Source organism: Chanos chanos, chromosome 3, assembly GCF_902362185.1.
Source record: "Chanos chanos chromosome 3, fChaCha1.1, whole genome shotgun sequence".
Lineage (NCBI taxonomy): Eukaryota > Metazoa > Chordata > Actinopteri > Gonorynchiformes > Chanidae > Chanos > Chanos chanos.
The window spans coordinates 9,760,106-9,773,281 of NC_044497.1; the positions used below are offsets into that span (position 1 = coordinate 9,760,106).

Genomic DNA, 13,176 nt, shown 5'->3' on the forward strand with positions numbered 1-13,176 from the left:
ACAGTCTTTCAAACAGTTTATATTCAAGATTGTTTGAAGATATATTTGTCAAAATGAAACATTTGGGGTTATATTTATTTTGTCACTGCAACACATTTTTTTGTAGGAAGGGTGCATATTACTATGAGTACTGAGGGAGTCTCTTTGTCATTTGAATCATTCTGTTTGCTTTTTCGATGTTTCAGAGGTGAAGACACGGTTACTACTGGTCTTACTTCAGTACACAGGTTAGTCCAACTTTGTTATCTTGGCTACATTCATCCCCACTGTATCCTGAATATAATTCTGAGGTTTGTTCATGACACTGTGAAGGCTAAGCGTTGATATAAATACATGACATGCAAAATTTCAGTCACTTCAGTGCACAGTTACTCACATTTACCCTTCAGAATCTTCATAGTCTCATTAAACAGTGGGAGCTCTGCTGAAGATAGTCCGAATAAATTACAGGCAGTGATTGAGAATTTTACTGCTTAGCAGTAATGATACCTGCAAAGCAATCCCAGAATCCTTCTAGAGAAATTATCCATATGACTCGAGCCCTCTAAGGCTTCTGTAATCCCCTTATGAAAAACATAATGTAATAGAAACTCACTGTTTCTCAAGGTTATGGAGTGAAAATGCAAATAATGTTTGGCTGAAAAAAAAAAAAGAAAAATTGGATGCCCATTAGAAATTCCAATGGGGTGCATGAACTCATTTTAAATACGCAGGTTTTACAGTGTTTTTTTCGGGTCCATTTTTTGTGCTATTATGGCAGTCGATTATTATTTCTGGGTCAGTGCACCTCTTTTTTTTTTTTGTCTTTTTTTTTTATCAGAAAGTATTTAACATTTAAGATGCAAGACAGATTCCCAAAAAGCTATTTAAAAGTTTTAGTTCAGCCCTAAGAAGTGGTAAAAGGATAATCAAAAGTTTCACAGTGTCTTTTTGCCTTTTCTTTGCTATTGTTATAAAAAGCCTTACTTTTCTTTTGCTTTTCCTCTACTTTTCTCTACATCCTTCTCTTTCTCTTTCTCTTTCTCTTTCTCTCAGACTCAGAGATCCAGTTGCGGAGGGACATGGTGTTTTGTCAGAGTCTGGTAGCTGCCGTTTGCTCGTTTTCAGAGCAGTTACTGGCTGTTCTGAACCAGGCTCACAGCACTGAGGGCGAGGCCCAGGAAGCTAGCCGTCGTTGGCTGGAGCAGATCTCCTCTGCTGGGCTGCTCCTTCATTTCCAGTCCCTGCTCTCCCCCAACCTGGTGAGTGTCTTCCAGAGCCACAAGTAAGAATAATGTTCATTATGGACACCGCAGCTGCTTCTGGAAGTCTGGAAGCAATACCATATAAACTATGTCACTCTGTCTCCTCAGCTGGGCTGGAATCTCCATAGCTCAGGCTCAACTGACCATTTTTCTTGGACGTTGGCCGCTTTTCATTAGCTTCATTTCAAGCGAGATCGATGACCAGTTAATTAATGGGAACATATAGTTAACGTTTTCTTGGTTGTGCTCATCAGTGTATTGGTTTCTTTCTGCTCGGTGTTGATTGTTTCCAAAAAGCCAAGGGTTCAGGTGTTGCAAGGTTAGGGGATTAAGTGATTTGGATGGTGGGGAAGGATCCCGACGCTCCTAATGTGAAAATGCTTTCCCAACAATCATGCCATTGTGCCCCTCTGAAAGAGCCTTGTTCTACCCCGTCTAATGAGGAGAATGCCCCCTCTTTCACCGTAATCCGTGGTCATGATGACACTGACCACAATGCCAAGCAATTACACTAGCTGGGGCCTGAAATTTATTGTAACGTTCTCTGTTTTGTTATTAGCGTTAGACATTCCAGCGTTTTCCATTGGCGTGTATCACCCCTGGAAAGCTTTCATGCAGTTAGATTACTCTGTGTGCTTTGAGAGATTTAGTCTGTTGCCTTATTGAATCGATGACCAATGTGTATGTTGCCATGATACTTACAATTTGCACAGGTTTTCTTTACCCAAGCTGAATTGAAGGATCACAAGGGATTAGCTTTTGTTGTGTAAAGTGATGATGTCTTTGGCTGCCCTTAGAAAGGGTCTCACTGTCTTGGTGTTGGATTATCTGATAGCATTGTTTGTGTGTTTAGCGTTTGTCCTTCACATAAAAGTTTTGTTTGTACTCAAAAGTAACTTCTTCCACATAAAGAAGAAAAAAAAACCCATTTCTAGCCAAAAGGATTACTTTGAGGATTTGGAGAAGCAATAATTGTCTTTTAGTAATTTCCTTATTATTTCTGGATGGAATTATAAAGGTTTTAAAAAGGGCAATGTCACGGAGACTGGATGTGTCAAAATGAGAGACTCAGCATGAGTTACAGAGGGCAGGGATTTTTACCCCCCTCCCACCCCCCCCATCTCTCTCTCTCTCTCTCTCTCTCTCTCTCTCTCTCTCTCTCTCTCTCTCTCTCTCTCTCTTTCCCTCTCTCTGTGGGCCCAGGATAATGTGCACATTCTCAACACTACACTTTTGCCTTATCACTTCTCCTCACTTTCCTCCTCCTCCTCCTCCTCCTCTTTGTCCTCCTCCACCTTACTCACTCCGCACAGGGAGCATAAGTTACACCACATGCCCAACCCCAAGGTAATTTTACTACATTAAATCTCTTGGCAGCTGTGTAGGGCAGCACATGAAAGGTTTGTGGGAAATGCCTCATTAAGCTGGCTTTTATAAAGCCTGCCCACACGTCAGCCGGGGGTGTCACTCTTAGATTTGTCAGGGAAAAACGTTTTTCACATTTGGCGCATCTCTAATTTGTGGAAAAAAAAAAAAAGCTGTGAGCCCAAAACCTTCTCCACGCTCTGTTTGTTTATGAAAGCGTCAGACCGAGAAAACGGAAAGAGAGAGAGAGAGAGCGCGCGAGGGGGGAGGAGTATGACGAGGTGGCTGTGCAAACAAATCTCTCTCTTCTCTGTTTTCGAGAAGATGCCGGTCGTTGTTTGTGTGTGAGGATGTGGATGGGAGATGTTGCCTGGAAAGGAACCTTGGGAACATGTTCTGTCTCAGAATGTACATGCTTACACACACACACACACACACACACATGCTCTCATACAATGCATTGATGCAGGGCTTTTGTTCCTTTGTCTTTTCAGACGGATGAGCAAGCTATGTTAGAGGATACCCAGGTGGCATTGATAGACCTGGAGAAGGTCACCTTTTACTTCAGACAATTTGACGGTGAACCTGTGGTTGCAAGTAAGTTTTGTTTTAAAAATACACTCAGATAGACAAGGATAAACAACTACAGCAGTGAATCAACAGAGAAACAGAATCTTTGCTCACCGCTCTAGAAGCCATGTACATGCAAAAAAGTAAAAGCCGCAAACGAAAAAGTAAAAACCACAAAAACGGAAAGTTTTTTTTTTTTTTTTTTAGTTGCAAAACAGAAAAGAGCTTAGAATGCAGACAAACTGCTTCTTCCTCCACATTGTCAGTTTTAGTTAAGTTGATCCTCAGCTGTAGACGGGCACTCATTTTATTTACCTGTCTGCAGATATGCCCATCTCGTACCAGGTGGAGGGTACAAGACAAGCCCTGAAAGTGTGCTTTTACCTGGAGGGCTTCTACTTCCAGCACCTTCCCCAGAGACTTAGACACGGGAGCGGCTTTAAGATCTACCCGGTCCTCTTCACACAGGGTAAGCCCTGCAACGCACACGCAACATCACTGTCGATTTTTGACCGTTTGATTTTTCTGACCTTGGGCAGAGCTGTATTTGGAATAACACTTAGAGTATTGAGAGAGTTTTAATCTGAATATAGAAAAAGAACATCCCCCCTGAAAAAAAAAAATACTCATTTCGAGTTGCAGAAATATTTAAGGCATTTTACAGTGCAAAATATATATTTGTGCTTTTCATAACATATGGACGAAATGAAAGAATACATCACAAGCACACCATGACCCCGCCCCCACCACCTCAGTGTTGCACTGTGTCAGGTTAAACGCTTGGCCACTGAACTACTGAATTATTGAGTGTGATGTGAAAGCTGCGGGGTGTGATTGTGTGAACGCCTCTTAGGCTGAACTTCCTCATTCATTATCCATGTTGACAAATTCAACACCGCTCCAGCAGCGCTGACAGTTATGACAGTGACGGCCATATCTATAGACACAGACGTGATTTGCCGAGGCTGAGGGACAGGCATTGTCTCTTCGCTGGGGTTTTTCGTTGTGTCAGAATGTGAAGTGCTACGCTGTTCTTACATGTCATTTTACTGACACTAATGACAAGTTGTGTTGAACTAGTAATGAACTGATGAACGAGATGGAGTTAGATTTTCCTAAACCCTGCACAGAAACCCGACTGTGTAGTGCCTGGCCTTTGGCGGCGTCGTTTCTCTTTGTTAGAGATGTCTTTTGTGTCGAAGAGAGTGAATGCCGTGTAAACCACAAAAGTGGAATGGTCGTGACTAGCAATGCTCCTTGCCCTTTCTTGACATGTTGTTAAATTAAGCAAAGCCTTTTTGTATAAACGTGACTCATTGCCGGTGCGTGTAAATAAAAGTTTGTTTTGACCGATGCAGCACTGTCTGAAAAAATGAAATCTGTTTTTTTTTTTCGTGGTTGTTGTTGTTGTAGCTTTGGAGAGCATGGAGGGTTATTATTACAGAGACAATGTCTCAGTGGAGGAATACCAGGCACAGATCAACGCTGCTTCCCTGGAGAAGGTCAAGCAGTACTACAAGAGACTGAGGTAAGCCTGCTTCACCTTTTTTATGAAAGATCACATCCAAATGTCTAAAAAAAAAAAATCTTCTCCAGCCCAGCTCTGAAATTTTAAGTTTGCCTTAACCTTAAGGTTCATCGTTTTCACAACACAGCTTACATAATCTAGAGCACTGGCATTGCTTTTAAGGAGAATTGGAGAACATAGTTCTGTGGCTAGCTTATTCTGTAGGTACATTCTCCTGGAAACAGCAGAGGGTCCAATCAGACGGCTAGCACATGCCTGTTCCCCGTTTCATTGGGTTACAACCCACTGGAGTCCAAAACACTGACTGGCTTTTTCATGTGTGCCACTGGATTTTCAGGTTTTCTCATAAATTTAGAGAAAGTCTGGAGAGCTGGTGGTATACATCTCAAGAGCTCTTACTGTGTCTTTACTGAGTGTTTTTTCCTCTGAGGCAACCATTGTCATCTTGGCAATATCCTGTGTGAATATCAATGGTATTTATAATAAAAGCAGAAAATACCATTTTTTTAGACGGGAAACCATGTCAAAGCATCAAAGGCTGTCTTTCTGGTTGTAATTGCTTTTAGCTGAGTCTCTAGATAAGTGCTTTGATGATGGAATTGATATGAATGGATCTGTAGGATCTGACAACGACGTATTTTGAGCTCATTGAAAAGATCTGCAAAAACAGATTGTACTTCTCAAAATGACATATGTTTGAAATATCTCATGTCAATGCCCCGTCTGACATATAGAATGAAGCATTTTCACATCCACAGCAGAGTACTGGGGCATTACTGAAAAGCTAAATTATTTCCCTGTGTAACTACACTCTCAGCAATATTGTATGACGTTTGGGAAAACTGAGTAGTTTCAGAGAAATATATCCTTTCTCTTTCAACCCAGAACATCATTAGTAATATTTGGCAATATATATATATATATATATATATCTTAAATTAGATGGAATTCTTTATATTCTCTGGATATTCACTCAAGCACAGTGCTTGTGAATTTAGCTTTCTTATCTGTGGATCTCACTCAAGTTGAGCATCTGGGACGGATCTTTGCCTTAATTAGTTACAGTATGCTGAATCTAGCCAAGTTCAGAGGGTTATAAATAGGATATTCGCCATGGAGAAATGATTTATGTAAGACAGAGTCTGCTATATGTTGATATCAACTATAACTGCTTTGCCTCGTTCAGTGGAAAATCCTAATTGAGTCCCCGTGTTTGATATGATACTGGTAAACGGAGTGAGTTTTATATATAACTGTGACACATCACTTCAGAATGTGCGCTATTGTTTTTGTTTTTCTGGCATAGACTAAGTGTTGCTGAGTCACTTGTTCTCTGCAGTGCTCTATGCTGACATTTTTAAAAAGTCACCAAGGATCCCTTTAATAACTTCATCCCTACGCCCTGCCCCTCTGAGGTGTACAGTAGCTTTTATTTGATGAGAAAATGTATCGCTGTATGACACGGACCTGATTTATTTGTATCGACCACAAGTTAAGCGAGAACGGCCAGAGAAAAAGAGGTGATGCACTGAACCTTTAAAATGGCATCAGTCCAATTAAGACGTAACAGAGAGGCAGCTCTCTGAGCGGGGCTCAAATTCCCTTGTCTCGTCCTGGCAACCGTACAATTTATATCCCATAACAGTCACGCGTGTTAAATCGCTGTGCACTGGTTTTCAAATACGGTCCTGAGGATTCATGATCATGTTGACATTTTGTCCAGCTCAGCAATGACTGATTTGAGCTATACATAATTATTCATAATTATTCATAATAAAAAAAAATCAAAGTGCTATTGTCTAGAGAAACGTACGAACAGAACTAAACGGGATTTTGGCTGACATGAAAAGAGAAGAAACGGTTGATCTCTTAGGATCTGTTTTGAAAACAGTTGATATAGAAGCCTGCTAGTGTTGTTTCACTGCAGTGCAGTTTGTGGTTTGATCTGTACGATACAGAATGTGGAGAGGCATTGATTGTGTAGAGATTCCGCAAAGTCACATGGGCGCAGGATTCTGGCTCCTTGGGAATGACGTGAGCGGAACAGGCTTAATTGAATTGACAGTGGAGCCTCCTGGTGCAATAAACAGCAGATGTGTGCTGAAGGGCCCATGCTGTGGCAAGAGAGGGAGGGTGGGCACTGCCTCAGGACCCACAAAAACCAAACAGAAAAACGCCTGACTCATCAGGTCCGGCCCCATCAAGGCAAGTCCAGTTTAAAGACGGAAAACCGTCTGACCTGTATAGGCCACTTCTCTAAAGATCGAACCCTTGACTCCTGAAAGTGAAAGGCGCTCGCTCGCTTCTTCGGGCATTTCTCGGCGCCTGTTTGTAAGACGATTGGTTCTCGGCCTGACTGGAGTCCTGCTATTCACGGCGGTCGTGTCCTTAGCGTCACATCACTTCCTCAGCACCTTGTTATCCACGGCTCAGTGGCTCTTGTGGGTTTGGCTGGTGTTTGAGCCGTGGCCTACAGATGACAGATAGATAGCGCCCTGTGTGGGATCCAGAGTTATTCCCTGATGTGCTGAAGTGAGGCTGGATGCTGCGTGCCGTCTGAACCTTGTCACTCAAGGTGTAAATTGCTGCCTTACGGCCCTCGCTGTGAAAACTCTGCTATACAGTATTTTTTTTTTTTTTCTCTATTCTCTTCTCTGAGTCCCTCTCAAAGAATGCTCAACAAATCTCAAACAGAACACTTAAATCTTTGTTCGAGTTCAAACAGAACAGTCTGAATGGTTTCTGAATTGAACACTCTGGAGCTAATTTGCATCCGTTTCATTGTAATTATAGAATCACAGTTTCGCAAAGTGTAGTGTTATCATTGTCCCGGATTGGAGAAAAATAAGGCTTAGATACTGTAGATGTTCCGTTGTTTTCACAGGATTCTTCTCATCCACTGGCAGAAGAGTTGCTTTTAAAACCTGTGGGCTACTTAGATTACATGGGTGGACTCATCTCTCTGTCTTGGGTCTGAAGAAATCTTTGAAGTCAATGTTAAGATGCATTTGGGACAGAACTGTGGAAGAGATTAGTAGAAGGTTTGATTTGAGCTACTCCAGCTGCGTATTGTCTCACTCACTGACACATACAAAAGTCAGATCTGTTTTAAGTAAAGCCATCACAACTGATTAAGTAACACAGATTGTCCAAGAATGATAAACTCAATGCTTAATCACAAACACCTGTCAAGTCTCATATGAGATAATTTTCTCCACGCAAACTGCCTGTAATTCAAAGCACACTTGTGAATAGCATCTATTCAGTAACTGTGTTGAAGTGTATACCGAAACCTGAAATGTAGAAATAATCAAGCATATCTTGTTGAGAGCTCTCAGAGAACAGAGAACCAGTATGAGAGACGGGGCCGTGGTCACACCTCGTGGCCTCTTTATCCAAACCACTGAGACAATATAAGGTTAACTGCCATCTGGCGTGCAGACAGTCAAGCAAACGCTGTAGTATTTATATGTCAGTTGTGATAGAAATCACAACAGTTAAGTAATATTTGGCATGTGTAAATCAATGATTCATCTGTATTTGTATCATTGTATTTTTTTATTATTTTTTTTTTCCAAATCGAAGCAGAGTTCATCTCCCATTTCCCTGCATCAGCAAAAACATCAAAATGCGTGATTAGTTGCCAAGCAATGCCGCTGTGTATGGAAAAGAGTAAAGCTGTGCGAGTGTACATGTGGTGTCGAAGGTTGTCTGGATGAGTGCGAAAATGCATACAAACCTCTTTTGAAGCTCACTCCACTTCCTGTATAATTAGAGATAAATTCATTTGTCAGCTGCAATCAAAGGTATTGGAGATTCTATTTTTATCTACCACAGAACACCTGAATTGTATATGAGAAGAAAATGAATAGACCCACTATTCTGAGCTGTGCAGGTCTACATACCTGTGTCTCTTGTTCACTGACTGTGTCTCCTAACAGAACATGGCTTATTTGTTTTCAGCACTTCCGGATGGCTAACCGTTCCCGCGCTCATCTGGGGGCGCGTTTGATTCAGATCGATTGCTCTCTCCGGCGTTGGCCTGACCTGCTGTTTGAGTCTGTAAGCGGTGCGAGACAGGCTTGATTTATGACAGTGGGTGTATGCAGCACTTGGTAATTGCAAACTCAAGTTGAGCTTGGCTAATCATTGGTGTGAACACTCTAGTAACAGCTGGAAGTGGCTCAATGTGGGCTGAACGCGGAATTGTGGGTTGGTTGGTCCCGCAGGGAAGCTGTTTGCCAGTCGCCAAAAGCGGTCTCGGTCGTTTCTGTGTGCTTGCCTCGTGCCACCCTGCTTGTTCGTGAATTTCCACAATGTTTCTGAGAGAAGCTCTGAGGTCATGAGTTGGACCATAGCGACAGTAAGAACAGGAAGCCAGGTGCCGATTTATTAGTTCACTTTAGGGCATAAAATGTAGAGCTGGAACTGGACAGTGGCCACGACACAGTGCTGAGCTTTTAGAATGTCAGAAAGAAAAAAAAAATAGCCAGAAGTGTCACTCAAAATGCAATATCACATAAATAATCAACATTTCACCACAAGACTTCATGAAATATAATATGAGAATTGAGGTGGGATCTTTCTGTGCCCTTACGAGTGTGAAACTGAACCCGCCTTGAGCGAACATCACTGCCCCCCCCCCCCCCTTAGTTTCCAATACGCCATTTTTACAACATTCTAAAGAAAGAAACTTTTGGCAAATTGTGAGGTTCATAGGTTAAAACACAACTTCCATCTCCTGTCTTTAATGGTCTCTAAACCGCAAATAACGTAATTGTTTCAGTTGCTTAACGTGGATGATTTATTTGACACGTGTCAAACGGCTGGAAGACCCATAGTAACCTTACACTTCTGTTGGCCTCAAGGACAGGAAACGTGCTTCCCGTTCACTGCATTTATGCCAAATAAAAAGTGTTTGTGTTACCTCTAAATGCATGTTCACACTTTTTTTTAAGAGGGAAAATGGATAATTGGGATGACTTTTAGTTAATTTACTTCGGAACTAAGAGCGTACAGTTCCTCTTGTCTTGGGGTCATACAAAGTGAAAGGGATACAGTCGTTGAAGCAGCCCCACCCTGGCAATCCGAGATACTAGCATTTTCCAAGTGGAAGTCTGAACAATTTTCCTGTTTTGACACAGTCATCATTCATGTCACCGCACATAAATCCTGTGAATGTAGTGTACACAAAGTTGCGTTGGATGAGGAAATGATCTATGAGTGGTATGGAAATCAGAGCCACTTTGTGAAGCATCCACATGCGGGTTCACAGGGTATCCACCCTGGCCTCATTAGCAACTGCCTGGATTCTGTATTTTTGATTTTTTTTTTCTTTTCTTTTTTAGTAATTTTACTGTTGTAAGTTTTAGTGATTTACTTGCTTCTGACTCGCTGTGATGGTCTTACTGACAGCTGCTTGTAAATCTCCAGCGTTTGCCAGTATTTAGCAAACGAGGTAGATAACATAAAACATCATTTGCTTATGGAAACCATAAGTTCGGTGTGCACATCTACTCCTCTAATCAGTATAGACAAATATCCTCTTTCCTTTTATTCCTGTTTATTGCTTCTGTTTGCTTGCACTGATAGGTCGGTGTCTTCGTCACATGTTTAGTTTCACGGATGTAAATCGGAGACTGCGCTGACGGCTAATGATTCCTCCTTCCGTGGGGTCACAAATGTCTTTTATTAGAAAGAGTTGAAGCTGAGTGAAGTAAATCTCCTTAGCTGGCTAAAATGAGGGATAGCGAATACAGTGCATCCTTGGCCGCCGGCCAGTCTTTCCATTAGAGCTTCTTATAAAAGTTGATGAAGGGAAAACGTAGCCCATTAGTTATTACGGAGTTTGCTTTAAGGGAACCACTGCTGTTCGGTAACAGGTCCTGCGGGAGTCAGGGCTCCCAGATCCACCGGGCAGGAAGCGGCGATATACAAATGCATGCCAAAGAGCATTCTCTAATGCCTCTTTTTGTTGGAGCTGATTAAATGGGATTGACATGACTGGTCATGCCTAAGCGCTGGAACCCCGGTACTCCTCACAGGACTCCCAGGCACCTTGTTTCAGATACCTGTGCCGATTTTTTTTTTTTTTCAGCTGCTGACTGGACCGGAGAGGGCTCTGCTCTTTCTTGGTCAACACCCCCACCTCACAAACCCATTTTACACTTGATCCCTTCAAGGCCTGCAGCTGCAGCTCAGGAAATGTGTTAAATGGAAGGTTAGAAGAAAAGAGACCGGGGGGGGGGGGGGGGGGGTGGTTGGGGCGGGGGGCTGCTTTGGTGGGAAACTAATCCCAAACCTGCACTGTAATGAGGGAGTTAAAGAGTAAAAAAACAGCTCATTGAAAGAGTTGAAAGGGTGGTGATGTTTTGTTCTGCAGTCTAGTGGAGGTATCACCATTGGCAGCTGCTGCTAAGGGTGGACAGGGCTGGGCTGACAGATGGACAATGGGAGCGCGGTGCAGTAGAACTGGGTCCGTCTGGTGCTACCAGGCTGCCTGGAGATGCCTGAGCACTTGATTCAGTGGCGTGTGAACCTTGTTAGACTTTGGTGTATCGACTTGTGTGTGTGTGTGCGTGTTTGAATATGAAGATTGCACTCCTACACTGCACTCACCAAGGGAGAATATCATGTTTTAAACATCTTCACCATGAACAATGGTAGCTATGGCACTTTCAGCTTAAAAGTCATAAAACGCCAGAATTTCTAGGCCTGTAGGTTATAAATTTTAACTTCAGACCAAATCAAATATTCAAAGATGAGTCAGATGACATATCCTCTTGTGGTTGTGAAGGCCTTCCTGTGCTAGCCACTCTCAGTATTTTTAGCCTGGCTGACCTGATGTCTACATGTTAATCAGACCAGAATGAGCCTGTGCTCTGAAAAGTGCTCAGTGCAAAAAGGACATCCAATCCAGAGACTGCAGGGCGTCCACCTGTAGAAAAACGCAGCTCAGAACATTTATACTGAATGTGACTCGGTCTCCTTTCGGACTGGAGCTCGAAACAGTAAAACTTTATAGACGATGTACCTTACCCCGTACGTTACAGAGTGCACTGTTCTTTTGCCGCTAGATTTATCTGATGGGTTATGGTGAGAGAGAGCTTTCACTGCACACACACTGCCTTGTCTTATGGAGACCGGCCCCTTGCAAGACAATGAAATATTAAAAGAAAATGCTCAAAACAACCCACCTACTTTTTAAATTATTCAGTACCTTTAGCTATGGACCCCATGCCTCTTTATAAGCTTGCAAACCATTTATAGCAGGAATTTAAATGATTAAGTCCATACCTAAGCAATGTACAGTTCTCCTCTTATATGTCACTTCCTCTGAGCAGTAACCTAGTCTTGAACCTCGTTAACCTTGTTAAACTTTGCTAACCCCTTTTACTTGAACCCGTTCGCTGTAATTTGGCACTACACTGGGAGGTCGACAGAAGAATGCTCGGTTGGAGAAAATAACTGACGAAACACTGGAGAGCTATTTGACAGGGTGGAATAGGTGTACAAATGGTTGCCTGTAAATTGCCTGCAAGTGATTGCCTGCCTGTGGTTCATTTTTCTGGGGCCGAAACCTGAGTGCATGGCCTGGGGTATTACATTTATTTATTTATTTATTATTTAGATGATTTGGGAAAAAAAAAACATTCTGAATGTAATAGTTCAATTGTTCACTTGTGCCCAGTTTCTGAACTGTGAATTTGCATAATTCAAAATGAAAAGACTGCACTCCATTAAAGTCAAAGTACTCCATTGTGAGGACACCACGGGGTATTTTGATCACTTGACGTCTCACAGTTTGTACTTAGAGTTGTGCGTGTGTGTATGTGTGTGTGAATGTGTGTGCGTGTGCGTGTGTGTGCATGAGCATTATCTTTTAGTATAAATTCTGAATGCATCATAGTTCAGTGTCTCATTGTTTGTGATTGAATCAGACGTGTCTCATTAATATTAAATGAGTAGCTTGCAGACAATAGTCGGTCGGTTTGTGGGTATGTCTTGGTCTTCATTCTCATTAAAAACTGACGTGATATGTAGCATTTGAATCTATAAGATGTTTCACATTTAACACACTCGGATGATGGAACATCTTTTTTGTGTTTGGAGAACATTTCCACAAATAGACCACATGAATAATGAGCGGGACAAAAGGAGATTCACTCAGTCAGAAACTCCAGAACATAACCCACTCTCAGTTGACGACTGTGTTTCTACACCACTCGCTTGTAACACTACTGTGCACATATTGAATTATCATCGATCTGTCTGGAATTCTGCAGTAGTGTAATGTCGGTGACATAAATGATATTTGGCAAGTTCTCCATTGTTGTGAATGACTGTTAGACTTTTTGCTGTCTGTTCACTATTGTTGTATACCATTAAACAACAAGCTATGAGACACACACAAGTCTATAGGAAGGGAGCGTAGGCTCCCTTATTACTCTTAAGCTTGGACGCTCTGCC

At 42.1% G+C, this 13,176-nt stretch overlaps 1 protein-coding gene across 2 annotated transcripts in view; it reads left to right on the top strand.

Moving 5' to 3' along the window:
- Positions 1–13,176, top strand: part of prex2 (phosphatidylinositol-3,4,5-trisphosphate-dependent Rac exchange factor 2) — an 81,973-nt gene that overhangs the window by 58,590 nt on the left and 10,207 nt on the right. For both annotated transcript variants that reach the window (XM_030767451.1, XM_030767450.1), the window contains 5 exons: positions 186–227; positions 1,036–1,241; positions 3,104–3,206; positions 3,505–3,648; positions 4,593–4,707. In XM_030767451.1, coding sequence (XP_030623311.1) covers positions 186–227; positions 1,036–1,241; positions 3,104–3,206; positions 3,505–3,648; positions 4,593–4,707 — 610 coding nt within the window. The remainder of the gene's footprint in view (positions 1–185; positions 228–1,035; positions 1,242–3,103; positions 3,207–3,504; positions 3,649–4,592; positions 4,708–13,176) is intronic.